The 15181-nt window shown below is 39.8% G+C and overlaps 1 protein-coding gene across 3 annotated transcripts in view; it reads left to right on the forward strand.

Moving 5' to 3' along the window:
• shisal1b (shisa like 1b) overlaps positions 1-15181 on the forward strand; it is a 45046-nt gene that overhangs the window by 10780 nt on the left and 19085 nt on the right. For all 3 annotated transcript variants that reach the window (XM_042496678.1, XM_042496675.1, XM_042496676.1), the window contains exon 2: positions 13567-13773. In XM_042496678.1, the coding sequence (XP_042352612.1) occupies positions 13707-13773 (67 nt within the window). In that variant the 5' untranslated portion in view covers positions 13567-13706. The remainder of the gene's footprint in view (positions 1-13566; positions 13774-15181) is intronic.

Raw genomic sequence — 15181 nt, forward strand, 5'->3', positions numbered from 1 at the left:
GGTGCCAAAATGTTGTACCTGAGAGTGCATCTGTGTGAAAACTTCAGGTTTAGACAAGAGGCAGATGAGCTGAAAATGCCCTGAGGCTGGAAAGAGAGTCACAGAGCACCAAGCCTGGCAATGGCGCAGAGCTGCCGAGCTCAACTTCGGAAAGAAGGTGAAATCTCCAATGCTAGGAGGCCATTAAGCTTTACGGTCACTCTGTTGACTTTCCAGGATGCCAAAATACCAATATACCTGGTGGTTCTGGTCTATTTTCTCTCTCGGTAATAGCCTAATATGACTGCTAGAGAGGCAGACAGACAGACACAGAGAGAAGATCAGCCCTATGCGTGATCAGAAAAGCGAGGAGAAGGATTACTTTGGTGCCCTTGCAGCTTGCTCAGAAATTTTTTTGATATTACAGAGAAAGTAAAGCACAGAAAAAAAGTTCCATTAGGTACCGGTACTGAACTCCAGGTAACAGAACATTACTGGCCTTGGTTCACATGTAAACGCTGCCCAACCCCACTTGCCTATAAGGAAAAAGTTAAAGGACCACTTTGTTTAAATTTTAATCACAGTAAGAATAACCATGTGACCAGTTTGTAACCATACACCAAACCACAAACAATATTTCAACATTTGTGTTTTTTATTATTTCAGGCTCGTTTATTGTTGGATTATTAAATACTGTGAGATAACTGGTGGATCATGATATTATAGTTTTGCAAATAGCCAGCTTTGGTGTAGTGTTGCACCACAACCAGGGTGGTCTGTGTAAACCTAGAATATTAATGCATGCCATGGGGGAGACAACAAAATTCACAAACTGCTGTGTTTTAAGCTGCATTTTTGTCATGCATTGCTGTCCCATGTCATGAAATTCTCTTTCTTCATTTTTGAAATTCCCACCAGGCTATTTTTCTGCGGGTAGAAGCTATTTTAAATCCAGGGTCAGGCGGATGATGATGGGGAACGTTTCCAAGAGAAACCAACTGAGCCTAGAGTGGGGTGTTAAAGCAAATCCAAACAAACAATGCTGGCTTGTGTCTGGGAGATACTGTCCTGTCTGTCTGCATCACAGACACCAAATAGTCGACGGGATATGTCTCCCAAACCCCGGAGCCAAAACAAGTCCTGTTATTCTGCATGAGTCACAGTCCCACTACCAAAGAAAACTGAATTTGAGTGCCAAAGCACTGATGCGTTGACAGATGAGGTCTCTGTGTAGCCTGCAGGCAGCTCAAACCTTGATGGAGCTGCGAGTGTTGGGGGCTGCTGTGGAACAATTCCTAGAAGGCTTTCAGGCGCCTTGAAAGTGACTTAACGGCGACAGTTACTGTATTGCAGTGACATTTAGCAGTCAAACTCAATAACACCCAATCCTCTGAGTCGCCTGATCAAAGCAAAACCCTGACTAGCAGAGATTCTGCTCAGGGACAGCAAACGCAAATCCAAAAAAGGGCTGCAACTTAAGCTTATTATCATGATCAATTAATCAAACAACTACTTTTAGAATCAATGAATTAGGTCTTCAAAATATCAGGAACAGTTTTCCAAATGCTCAAAGTGGCATTTTCAAATTACTTGCTCTGTAAATAGACTCAAAAGAAGTAGACAAAGCCAATTTGGCATCACCCATTAGTTTGTGGGCTACCAATGGCCAAAAAGTGACCATATTTGGACAAGAGGGTGGAGATGTAAAGGGCTATTTGGGAGAGGATCAACAAACATCCCTTTAAAAAAAAAAAAAAAAAAAAATCTTTTTTCTCATTTTGTGTCCCCTCTCTAAATTTGGCCGTTTTTGCAGGTCCGTGAACACGACGCAGGTGGAACTCTTCATGAGTTTTAGACTTTTAGAACAAGCGCAATGAACTGTTAAGTTTCACTTTTACTGCCCCTGGCATTTTGCTGCTCCGTCTGTGCCCGGAGTATGCACGTGAGTGTGGTGCAATCAATATCCGAGCAGTAAATATATTCCAATAGCCCTCCGAATGAATGGTCCAGCTCTCAAAACATAAAATCAGTACATGATGGCAGATGTTTCAATCGGGGTGGGCCGCCATAAATACACAACTCCATAGTTCCTGCCTCCCTCCAAGTCAAGAGTGCAATATCCCTCTGTCTGCATATCGCAATTTGTTTGTCTCAGCCCATCTCTCACCCAACAACACTGCCATCCTCGCCAACGCTCCGGTCACCTCCCGCATTGATTACTGTAACTCTCTCCCCTCTGGTCTTCTGCTCAAGCTTCTTCATAAACTTCAGTTGGTTCAGAACTGTGCTGCCCTCATCATTACCAGAACCCCTTAGACAGACAGATGACCCCCGACCTTCAACAACATCACTGGCTCCCTGTGAAATACCGCAAAAGTTATAGGATTCTCCTCACCTTCAAGGCTCTCCATAACCTTGCACCTCCATACCTCTCTGCCCTCCTTCATCCGTACACACCCACCCTTTTCCATGCTCCTCATTACACCTCCTGCCCATTTTCAGAGCTTTTAGCCGTGCAGGCCTTCGTGTCTGGAACTCTCTCCCACAGACCATCTGTGATATTGACTCTCCCCACTTTCAAATCTCAAAATACACCTTTTTAGACTTGCCTATTGTGTGCGACCATTGTTGCTGACCATGTACTTATTTTTAGCTTTTTATTATGTATTGTTTTCTTATGTCCTGGTATTTTGTTGTTTTATTATTGTTGTATCTGTAAAGTGACCTTGAGTATCCTGCTGGCACCCATAAATAAAATGAATTATTATTATTATTATTAAATAAATGAATGTGTGGGAAACCCTGACATGGCTATACATTGGTTTGATATTAAAACAAAGAAAAGGCGGGCAATTCTTTACATTTAAGGAGCTCAAATCATTGTATTTGTTGATGATTATTTTTTTGTCAACTAATCCAATAATCAAATAAGCTATGCATTTCAGTGCTAGTCGAACTAAACAGAAACTAAGCAGCTTTTACTGTTGTCTAACAAAAGGTTTTATCAAAAGATACAACACCTTAAATACCCAGTCTTACATGTAGCATCAAGTAAGCAGGATTCATTCATACTGCATCACTTGAATCTACATTATATTAAATGGGGCTCCAAAAATGTCCATCCCCCAGCTGTCTTTGAGACCTTGATTGTGTAATGAATTCAACTTATTAAACTCCAGTAGCTGTCTAATTAGCTGTCTCTCTATGCATGCATATATTTACTGCCAAGCAAAAAAAAATACTGAGGAAAGAACTGCCCAATTTGGTCAAGAATAGACTCTCATTTCAGCTGCTGGATGATACAAATCACTGGGGTGTTTAGACATGTTTTAATGACCCCCTTCACTCTGTCTATATATGGTCAAAATGTATCAGAATTCTTTCCTCATCACCTTTATAGTTTTGATATTAGGTGCTTATTCAAGCTGAAATGAGGCTGTAGCAGTAAAGCATATGTCATTTCTACCAAGTATTGTGGAAGTTGCATATAAAAAAAAGCTAATCAGAGTTATTATGCTGGTTAGATCAGGAGAGACTGTCAGACAAATACCTCTATTATTTCCAACTCAGCCTTTGTGATCCAAATTGATGATGAATTAAGGGTGTGAGACAAAATGAAGCAAGAGGCAGAATGGTTTCCATCAGCATGACGGCTCTCAGCAGGTAGAAACATGGCAAGCTGGCCGCAGATGTAAGTTTGATTACACCTCTTCTCTCATCTTCTGTTTGTGTTAAGCTAACAAACCATTACCAAGTCAAAAACAGAAACAGACCACCCATGCAGCAAGGTGGCTGCACTGCACAATAGCCCATTATGTTGCTGTATAGGCCAAACTCTCCACAACAAGCTCTATGGCAACCCTGCTGTGTTTTTCTCCCTCTTAGATTAGTTGTATTCATTTCCTGTACAATACATTGTGGATGCTAATTATTGGATGTTACACTCTTCCCCCTATCTTCTGTGACGTAAATGTCTCCCCAGCAACATCAAGCCACCAGACCAAAACATGTTGCTGCCTCTGAGCTTTATTTAGAATATCTGATCTGGAATATTTATTCAGGTGACTGATTATATAAACCAAAGGAGAACCTCTGTTCATCAGTCAAATTTATGTGTAGTTCTGCAGCTCTGAACTCTTGGTGATACAGCACAAATGAATAAGCAGTTATTATCCTTACAGAGCTTCATCAGTTAGTAATGGAAAGGCGCCTGGGCTGTCCCTGTTTGGAGCAGATAGTGGAAAAAATACTGCAGACATTTGGCTGTGACTTTTATGGGCAGTTGTGTAATATGTTACCAAAATGATTAATTGACATTAAACTTGTTACTTTAACTGGGTAAGTTCTATAATATTACTGAGCTTCAATTGTGTTTTGATTTTAAATATTTACTAACCTGGGTCTTCAACAAAGGGTCCACTACCCCTACGAGGTCCTAAGAGTTACTGCAGGGGGTCTGCTTAATGATTGTTTGATAATTTATTTAATTTAAGTTTTTTTTAAAAAAACATTAAAATATGTTTGAAAATTCATTAACAAAGATAAATTGTACTATTACTTAAAAAAAACATTTAACCTATAGTACACAGCATTAATGATAGGCTAACTGTTACCCTTAAATCCTTGTGCAATGATGTGAGCTGGCTAACCCCAAATCACTGTGCAGCATCTATTCATAATGGCGTGAACAAGTTAGCCTACATTTATGTACTACTGAAACATATTTTGCCAGTTAGCTGTGTTATTATTCCAAAACAGACAGTTTTGCGAACCACAATGGATTGTTTGTTACTTTTTAAGCAAGAGACTCTAACACAAATCCTGATAAAAGGTAGAGGGTGAGAATAAGGAACCTAGCCATGCTACGACTGCTGCTGACAAGGGCAAATGAGAGAAAACCCAAACATTTTCAGAGAATCTCCAGTATCTATCTCTATCTAACTATCTCCAGTGCAACTCAATTTCATACAAGATATATATGAGGAGGTCCCTGTCCCATCTATCTTTGAGCCAAGCGGTCCTTTGCCAGAAGAACACTGAAGACCCCTGATCTAAAGTATACCATATGATAAGCTACATTTTGACTGCAAAGTAGGACCTTTGAATCAAGCTTTTATCTCCACTCACCATTTTTGAAAATAAATAAATGAATAAAATCAGTGTAAATGAGGAGCTTTTATAAAAGCTTCCAGGGCAATAAAACTAGAAGTAATGTTCATGGCATTGTATTTCCTTCTTACAGCCTGTCCATATTAAGTACAACACATAAAATTTAAATCAGCATTGTGCAGCCCAACATTAAATTTAGTCAGAGCCTGAGGTTATAGCTGGCACTGAAGGCCAATAATAGTCAACACATAATGCACTTTTATTTAAATTATGAACAGTAAACTCTTAACAGTAGATAATATTCCTGTGATATTTCCAGTAAGTTAAACTGCTTTTGACCTACAGATTTTTTTTTTTTTATCCGTTTCAGCTGTAGAAAAACAGTATCTTCCCTCATGCTAGTCATTGCTTGTGTGCATGTTTTAGTGACAGGTTAATTTTTACTAAGTGGTTTATTTTTGTCTTTATACATGTGTAGTGGGGATAGACTTTTGTTATGGCCAATATAAACTTTATTAGGCAGACAGATGTGATTAGTTCACATTAAATACCATTTCTTTGTCACTGTCATTATAAAACCCAGTTGTTCAGCATAAACCACAATAATCCTTGGCCTCATGTTACCTTTTACAAAAATGATCCCAATAAGTTTCATGTAGCACAGTACACAGATTTTACATTTGTGGAAAGAGAGCTCTGGCACTGGATCAGTACTCAGTATGGGCAGATACGCTGTGGTTAAGTTAGGGATGGGAGTTTTTAGTAACTTCCATAGTAACTTAAAGTATCTGCATTAAATTATTGTTGACATGCAACTATCATAGTTAACATAACAGAATTCAGGAAACTTTCTGTCATTAATGTTACCTTGGTTAGACGCAGAATGGAAGGACCGTCTCCAAGGTGCTGTCCTCATGGTCAGTTCAACATCTGCCGGGTTAGCACAAGCTAACACAGCAACAATGACTAACATTTAACTCCACCAAACTCACAGCGTCAAGGAAACAGCTTTACTCCGTCCTGTTAATAACCATTGGGTAATATTAGCCTTATGATACTAAAAGTTCGCCCTCTCACTGTGTGTTTGTGCAGGTGGACACTCATCAAGTGTTGCCCGGTGTGGAGCTCACACTTCCGCAGCAATCTCATAATAAACAAAGAGAGAGCGACAGCAGTCCAATGAGGCACTGAGCAAAGCAGTAACATTACACTGCATGCTCTACAATGAAATAACATTTAACCCACTTCAAATAGTGAAAAAATTATAAAAGTCCTGTTCACATGGGAGAGGTTGTGATGACACTATAAGCTTAGAAAAAAGTGATGTCCAACGGAATATTCGAATACTCATGCCCATCCCTAGTTTAAGTATCATAAGCATACTGGGAGAGAACAGCACATCACATCACATGCTGAACAGGAAAGGTACAGAAAAGGTCTACACACAATGAAAGTCATTGGTGGTGGGCCCTCTGAAGGTGTAGCCCTGGTTTACAGCCATACAAGAATGGGCTTGGTCTTGTGATATTCATAACTCCACCTCTGACACATGCTGTACTAGACATTTTCCATCCATTTAGTTCATTTCCTCAGACTGTCACTCTTAACTCATTGACAATTACAATGCATGCAATTCAACTCTCTGTGCCAGAGATGATCATTAGATCATAGGCTCTAAATCTCCCAACATGGGCTCATATCCTAATGGAGCACTGCGGGGCTTCTGAGTGAAACTCTAATGTCATCAAAAGTGAATGAAACCCAATTTATTATGATGACAGTCAAAGGGAGCATCAATTAGGCACAGGGCTCATGGCAGCTGAATACTGATCAGTATTTGGATGCGAGCCCATCAGCAGCCCCAGATATGAGATGCAGTCTCTTAGCTAACAGGCACTCATCCCCCATGTGAAGTGGGAGTCTCATCTCTAAACTGTACTTCACTCTGAAAGCTCACGAACTTGTGTGTTTTAGGGTGATTGATAACACACATTAACATGGATTAAAACCCAACATAGCAACAGAGAGTGTACTTTTGTGCTCTGAGGAAAACGAAAACCTAATAATGAGGCACAGGGGGTGCATAAATACCCAACTACTATCATCCAGAGGAAAAAGATGGCTATGTGAATACTCAAAAAGACAGGCCTAAATGTTTCACCTAAAAATAAAGTTATGCTGTAGTGAGAGAGAGGCAGAAAGAGCGAGAGAGAGAGAGAGGCAGACAGACAGAGAGAGACAGAGAAATGTAATGTCAGGTTCGCGCCTTTACAAACTTGAAAGCTTCTCAGATAAAAGACATATCAGGCCAAAATAAATAAATAATGATTTTTAGAAAGCATAATAACGTGTCACGGACTTTGAAGTTAATGTTTGAACAAAAATAAGGCTCACACAAGAATGTTCATGAGATGAGGAGCAGCATATCACTGTGTGTAATCTCCAAATAGCCCAAAATCTTCCACTGCACTTTCCCTCATCAAACCTCTGACAGATTTGGGTCTCCTGCTGCGTTGTGATGAAAAGTGTGCCGTTAGATTCACAGTGGTTGCTGCAGTAATTGGTCACTTAATATTTCCCTCTTCTCTCGAGCAACAACAGCAAGTAACATGTAGATAGATAAACAAGCTCTATGTGCTTGTGCATACCCTGGGAGTGTGTTAATTTTTTAGTTTCCTCTTGTATAGTAACAGCCTTTACGTTCACTCTGAGAGTGGGGTCGTCACGATCTTTATGTATATTTTAGTTTGATCTCAGACATAAACAGCAAGTAGCTCCATCTGTATTGCATGTCTTTTCAGCTGGGCAGAATGTTCTATTTTAAGTTCCTGTGAGCTATGCACTGTGTGTACTGTGTTGTGTATTTACAGGGCATGTTCTGCTTCACTAACATCAGGCTCATTACACAACCCTCCACATTCACTTCTTCTTTGCAAACAAGGCTAGCACTGAGATGAAGTGAACCTTGCCCTTTTACAGCTTGTGCAGCACAGGGAGCACAAGTGAGTGACAATGATGTGACTGCATGTGACGAAGAAATAATGTATATTTATAAAACCTGTGTAAAAGGCAACAGCAGTAGAAAGGAATAGGAGTTGGTTTGTTGGGGGACTTGATAAGATGGGAATCCCAAGTTGTACTGCACATGTTGTCATCTGACAGTATGCTGAAGCTCTCACCAGAAGTATAAGACGGGAAAAAAACATAAAAAATGCCACTCTAACAAGCCTCGTGGGACCTCAGCTGCCTGGCTTTTTGAAGAGAGAACAGCTTGTCTGATCAAAATGCTTTAAAAGACTCCAACAGAAAAACCCTGCTGTGCTCTACATATTCTGTCCATACGGTCCACGTAACAACTTTGTATATATTGGTTTGGTCATGTGCAACCATCAGCCCGTGCTATTTGGATTACGTAAGACACGTGGCAACAAGTAGGAGCTGGAGCAGGAAAAACACAGCAACTAACATAGCAACTAACAGGGAACAGGATTCTTCAAGGTGTCTACACACCTATAGTTTCCTCCAATACATTTGTTTATCCACAGAGGCTCAATTAAACAGGTGCATATTTTTTCCAGTAATGCTCACATTCATGTGGCTACACACCATATTTATAACCAGCTAGAGGCTGCATCTCACCCTGAGAAAACACAAATATACAGTATATTCTCTAGGTGGTGTTTTTTCAGGCAGTCTGAAACGGGAGTAGATGTCTTCGCAGGCAATGTGATCTCATCCTTAATTGTCAAATATTTTGACGCTTTGGGCGAAGCCTTTTGAGTCGTATCTTGACTTAGGGGGAAGGCAGTTAGATTTAGACAACAAAACTACTCGGTTAGGGTTAGGAGAGAAAAGCGATTGATGTCAGTTCGTGACTCAAGCGACAACCGACTCACATGACTAATGACTGATGTGACAGAATAACTCAACAGCACACAAACACTATTCTCCTGGGTTGAAGTCCTGTGCTTGTTGGAACTATTCACCTCCCTTCACACCTGTTCATAGCAGACTTTCACGCTCTTTATACATCGTTTGATACTTTGACCATCTAATAATGACGCAGATAAGTTTACATCTGAGTTGGTAGGAAGCCTGGTGTATCTCATTCAGATGCTTAAGGGTGCATCTCATTCAGTATCTGATGCACAGCGCCACTACCTAAGCTGCATTTTTGACACCCTGGGAGTGAAACCAGGCAGTCAAAGGTCCTCTCAGTTCCTAGTAACAGGGTCCAAATTAGACTCAGTCTAATCTGGTCATGGGAGACTTCTGGTTGCTTTAGGTTCACATGGTCTTCCTAATTTTAATTTTATTTCCAGTAAAACCAACTTAGTTTTAGTTATTGATTCAGTATAATTTTCTATCAATGGACATTTCCTGTTAGACAGAAAGAGTCTGTCTCCAAACCAGTGAATGTAGCTAGCTCCAAACCCATACAGACATAAATGGCTACTGGTAGCAACACCATGAAACAGAAAGACACCCTCTCTCTTCATTTGGGAGATAGGGTGCATAAGCTATTTAAGAAAGAGTCAGAGTCGTCCCACACACTGCTGGGCAACACTGTTGCACTATTGTATTTCAGTGCTGCAGGTCTTACATCTGTGTGGCAATATGTGTAAGACCCATGTGGATCAACACTTTCACATTATCAGATTCGATGATGTGATGATTAAAAAAATTTTTCAAGGCTTTTTAAACTAGCAGTGCACCCCAAGGCCCACAGTAATTATTTTCTTTCCTATATGGATCAGTCTGTGTCCCTTTCTTCAATCCTCACATTGGGCTTAGGTAGGTTTCTTACGAGTGTGTTTTGAATGACGTGCTAAATTTGGGACCCTTGAAGTCCTCTAACTTGGAGGTCTGCATCAACCAACATTTGCAACTTTCTGAAACTGACAAGCCATCAGCCATGCTTACTCTCTTCATGGATTAGCAAGGTGTGAAAAGCTGTGAAAATTGTCAAGTGCTTCTTTTTTCTCTATGTTCTTCACAGCCTACTCAAACCTCACTGATCAACACTGTATTGGAGGCAATAAAGGTGGTGAACTTTTAAATAGGGCTGCAACCAATGATTGCTTTCATTATCAATTATTCACTATATATTACAGCACAAGGTAATGTCATTAAAAATCTTGTGTCGACTGACCAACAGTCCAAACCTGAAATATATTCAATTGAATGTAATGCATGACTGAAAGTAGTTGCCAATAAAATATTTATTGCAATCGACTAAGTGTTATAGCTCTATTTTCAAAGATACAGGTGCAGCTGAAATTCAGATCAAGTTCCAAACAAGTCAAACAAACACCTCCTCAGAGCTGGTATTGAACACGCAGTGAGAAATGTGGCTACCTGTGTGCAACCTGTAAATACTTCATATGCTTCCACGCTGGTGATAGCCATGGCCAAAGGCATTATGTTTTGGGGTTGTCCGTCCGTTGCATTCTCAGATACGCAATTTCTTAAGAAAAGATGAGCTAAGATGAGATAATCCTTTATTGATCCCCAAGACTGCTTGAGTAAGAAAATTTTAAATTTGGCACAAACGTCCATTTGGACTCACAGATGAACTGATCAGAATTTGGTGGTCAAAGGTCACTGTGATCTAAAAAAAACAAAACAACACATGCTTTTGGCCATAACTCAAGAATTAACATGCAAATTGTGCCAAAATTCACACAAATGTACCATAGAATAAAATTCTTCACTGTGACATTATAATGTTCTGCAAAAACACTTTTCAGGCTACTATTCAACGTCAAAAGTCAGGAACAGAAGGGGAGACATTTGGTCAGATTCTGAATTTGTGACACTGATCTTGGGTGACCATCTTGAATCTGCTGATTGAACAGATTTTCTGTGCCACTGGCTTGCAGATTTGTGTAAAGCACCCACATTATAGAATATGTAGCTTCTTTGCAGCAATATCCATATTTGAAGCATTGACAACATTAATGGCTACATATGAGTCTGGACAGACATGGATGTATACTGCAACTTGATGGGTTCGTGGAGGCATATATCTGTGAGGCAGTAATTCGTCCTTCTCACTATGATGCCCTATTATCACCATGACTTCTAAAGTATCTACTATATGAAACTATCGAAGACTTTTTCCTGAACTGAATGATGAGTGTGCGTTCACGTGAAACAAAGATGCATGTTTTGATGCCTGAAAACAAAACATTCCAATCTCCCTTCGGCATTCTCATGACTACACTGACCCACACTGAGTGTATGCCAAATTAGCTTGCAAATAGTTTGACAAAAAAGACGAACAGTAGACAGTGATGATGCACCATAAAACTAGATGTGATCCACCATTACATTCTTTTTCATCACATGACAAAGAGGATCATTGATGCTCCTCTACACTTCTTGTTGTAGCTTTTTGTATGTGGTTTCTATTCTGCGGTCGGCTTGTAAATAATTCAGGACTTGAGTGTGGTACACTTTCCATTCAGCCTCTACAGAGAGAATGTCTCACTCTCTTTTCAAAAACTTGCAGCTAAAGTCTGCAGTATTCTTGGGGTCATTCTCACAGGCAGATTATGGTACTATAGTGGAAACTACATTTATGTCATAAATATGGGAGATGCAGATTTTATGGTTTTAAAGAGCAAATACATTTTCCAAACCATTTTAACAAAAATAATTGGTATAAAACTTGTGCAGTTAGCTAGCTTTGATGTCTTACCATTTCAGCCATCCTAGAAATTAGACAAACCATCCATTATCATCCATGTTTTCAGCTCATGATGGGTTCCTCAGTCACATGGCTGCCACTGATAAGCGCTTCAAAGTCAAATCTAAGCACAAGGTGTTTCTCAAATTAAAGTTGTAAAACCACTGCTAAATGCAAATGGTTCATTGACAGAATTTGTAATAAATTACCATCACCTTTAACTAATTCATGGACAGGGACCATTTATGCAATGTTCCTAGATACTATTAAAGAAATAAATCTGCCAATGAACAAGAATAACTGTGACTAAGCAAAATTTGCCGCCACCCCATTAATCTCACTTAGTGGACGGATGGCTATGACGCAGCCTTGCATCCTAAGTGTACAGTGATGGAAGAAGAAAAGGTCATGAACTCCCATAATGCCTCATTTAAAAGCAAACTGCTCTTCAGCAATTCTACAATAAAACTCTGTACACTGTGCTGAAGGAGCATGTTCTGCGAATTCATTAAACATTTGTTAAAAAACAACACTTTCACTGAGAACACCATCATTTTATTGCACTTGTAGCATTTTTCTTTACTGCCCTGGTATAGTTTTATAATCAAATATTTACTGGGTATTATTTGTTGTTTTAATCTCAGTTCTCAACAAGACAAACTGATAAATTATGCTGCAATCACGTGCTCCTGGATGGTCCTATTTCCAGGGACATGTCTTGGGAGTGGCCTGGGGTTGCTTCTGAAATCTGATTGGCCACCCCTGGTGGCACCCCATTATGATTGGTTATCTGTCCAGTCAGTTTAAACTGTTTGACAAGTAAACAGAATTTTGGTTTTAATGGGGCAATTCAGTCTTAAACCTGAGAGGCAGTAATGTGCCAGAGTAGTGTCTAGCCTGACTAGTTTTACATGCAAATAAGTTCATACAACTTCCAAAAAGTTTGTTCACACAGGCTTATTTATTTTCATTTTTATTTTGCATTGTAATTTACATTTGTGTGGTGTCACTCAACTGAATTGTGACTGGTAGGTCTATTTATCTTTTAAACTGAACTGTTAACATGCAATTTTAGTAATTAAAGTCATTTGAGTAGTGGAGACAAAAACAGTAAATTAAAACTATAGTCAAAAATGCAAAATTACTGCATGATTACAATAAGTGCTGCAACTATCCATAATGCTTAATTTTAGATGTCCATAATTTCGTAATAAAAGATGGAACATTTAAACATGCAAATATCTTTAATAACTTATTTATTATTGAAAATGCAGCTCTCCATATGTTGATTTTTATGCTTGCTCTAAGGTAGATTTTTGCGTGATCAGGGGACCTGCTGAGGACACACAGTTGTCTGTATAATTAATGTCTATTTTATTATCTTTATTATCGGTTGTTTGAAAATCAACATAAAAAATAATTATTATAAAGTCAGTTATTCAAACAACCGTTTCAGTTAAAAGGCTTGTAATTCCTTTTTTTCTATTGTAATTTACTGTAACACATGGATAAGATGTGTTCTGAACTTCTTAAATGTCAGTATTAAGTGCAAGCAATTCTCAAGTCAAAAGCAGAAAAAGTGTTGTCACTATAAGGATTTCAGAGTGCCAATTTCAATTAAAATTAATGCCTAAGCCATCCTATTATGTAAAGCTAAGGACAGATTTTCAGAAGGCATCATGGGAGCTCACTGCCAGACAAGCTGTCTGCATAGTAGGGTGGAACTTCCAGAAATCCATATCAAATCTCTTAATCTTTCCTCTCTCTGCTTGTCTTGTTCCCATCAGGAGTCCTGGCTCCCAGCAGCAGCCATGTGAGAGGAGCTGTCAACAAGCAGAGGATGCCCATGCTCAGCTAAAGCAGAGCAGCCCCCCTCCATCCATCCCTCCCTCTCTCCCTCCCATTCTTTCCACATGAGGACGAGAAGATGACTATCACCAGCCGGCAGTCCTTCAATGTCCTGACGGTCATCTTCCTCCTGCTGTCCACTGCAGGTATGTAAAGTTTAGTGTTTGCCTATCAGTGAGTCTGCTGTCTGACCCTCAAAAGTTCATATTTTTTTCATCACAGGAGTCTCCAGACAGTCATATAAGAGTCTTGGGTTGGTCTTGTATTATATGCATACTCAGAGTAGTTTCTACAAACTTACCAATCTCAAAATGTTCTCATCATTTACTGAGTGAGCCACTAGTGCCATGAATTAAATACAGGAAACAACCCCAAAAGACAGTTTTTTGGATAGAAAGAGAGAGACGTTGACATCTGATGGCCAGCAGTTAAGTCAGAGACACTTAACATCAATGAACTTTGAAATATTTCTTGGCAGGGAAAGCTCTGAACCTCAGGGTGCTCTCTAAACCAGGCCATGCTGCATAAAACTGTGAAGAGAGCACATTACAACCCCAAAAGACACAAAGAGAAGAACCCAGCCAACGCATATCTCTGAGATATGGAATATACATTATGCACAAGGGAAAAGATGCCAACTCAAGTTTAAAAATGACAAAATAGGGCAAGAGGAGAATTGAGTGTCTGAGGGAGAAATCTGCACAACAGCAAACTGGAGCAGGTTGGAATAAACCCATAAAAATCAGCAGCAGACAGAGTGGGAATGACACTAATGACCACCTCATTCAAAAGAAATTTAACAATGTTTTAATTCAACACGTGTACATAAAATGCATTCAGAGCCTGCCAGAGACAGGGTGTTACACCCATGGATGTATTACGAACATCTGAATACAGCCAAGGAGGTGGGGCCCTGTTCATTCCTATGAGAGCTGCTCATTGGTGCATGAAAAGCTCTTTTCCGAGTATTTTATACCTGGATCCACTGGCCCATAAGGCATGCGCACTAGGCTTACAGCCACCGAGCACAGCCAAATGTGCCCAAGCTGGTAACTTCCACCAGTGGAGTGACTGACTTCTCTTCTCTTTTAGACTTTCCAAATATTATCTAGATAGATTACTAAAATCTAGATAGTGGGGTGCCTGTTGGATCAGTGGATAGAGTGGGCACCCCATGTACAGAGGCTATGTCCTCACCACAGCGGCCATGGGTTTGACTCCGGCCTTGGCCCTTTGCTTTATGTCCCTCGCCTCTCTCTCTCTCTGTCACCCTTTCACGCGTACTCTGTCCTATCAATTACAGGCATAAAAAGCCCAAAAATTATCTAAAAAAAAAAAAATCTACATAATGAAATTAGTCATTTGTTGGGGGTTTTGACACTCACAAAAAATTATCCACTGATTCACAGATGTCTTTTTCCAAATGTAAGTCAATGGGAAAAAGTCTCTCTGGGCCTGCGGGCATCACATGACTGACCCGGACGGTGTAATTCCACTTTTGGCCACGATGTTAAATTTGAATCAGAGCCTGGCACACTTCTTGGGGGATTGGTT

This window comes from Plectropomus leopardus, chromosome 11 (genome assembly GCF_008729295.1).
Source record: "Plectropomus leopardus isolate mb chromosome 11, YSFRI_Pleo_2.0, whole genome shotgun sequence".
Taxonomy (NCBI): Eukaryota; Metazoa; Chordata; class Actinopteri; order Perciformes; family Serranidae; genus Plectropomus; species Plectropomus leopardus.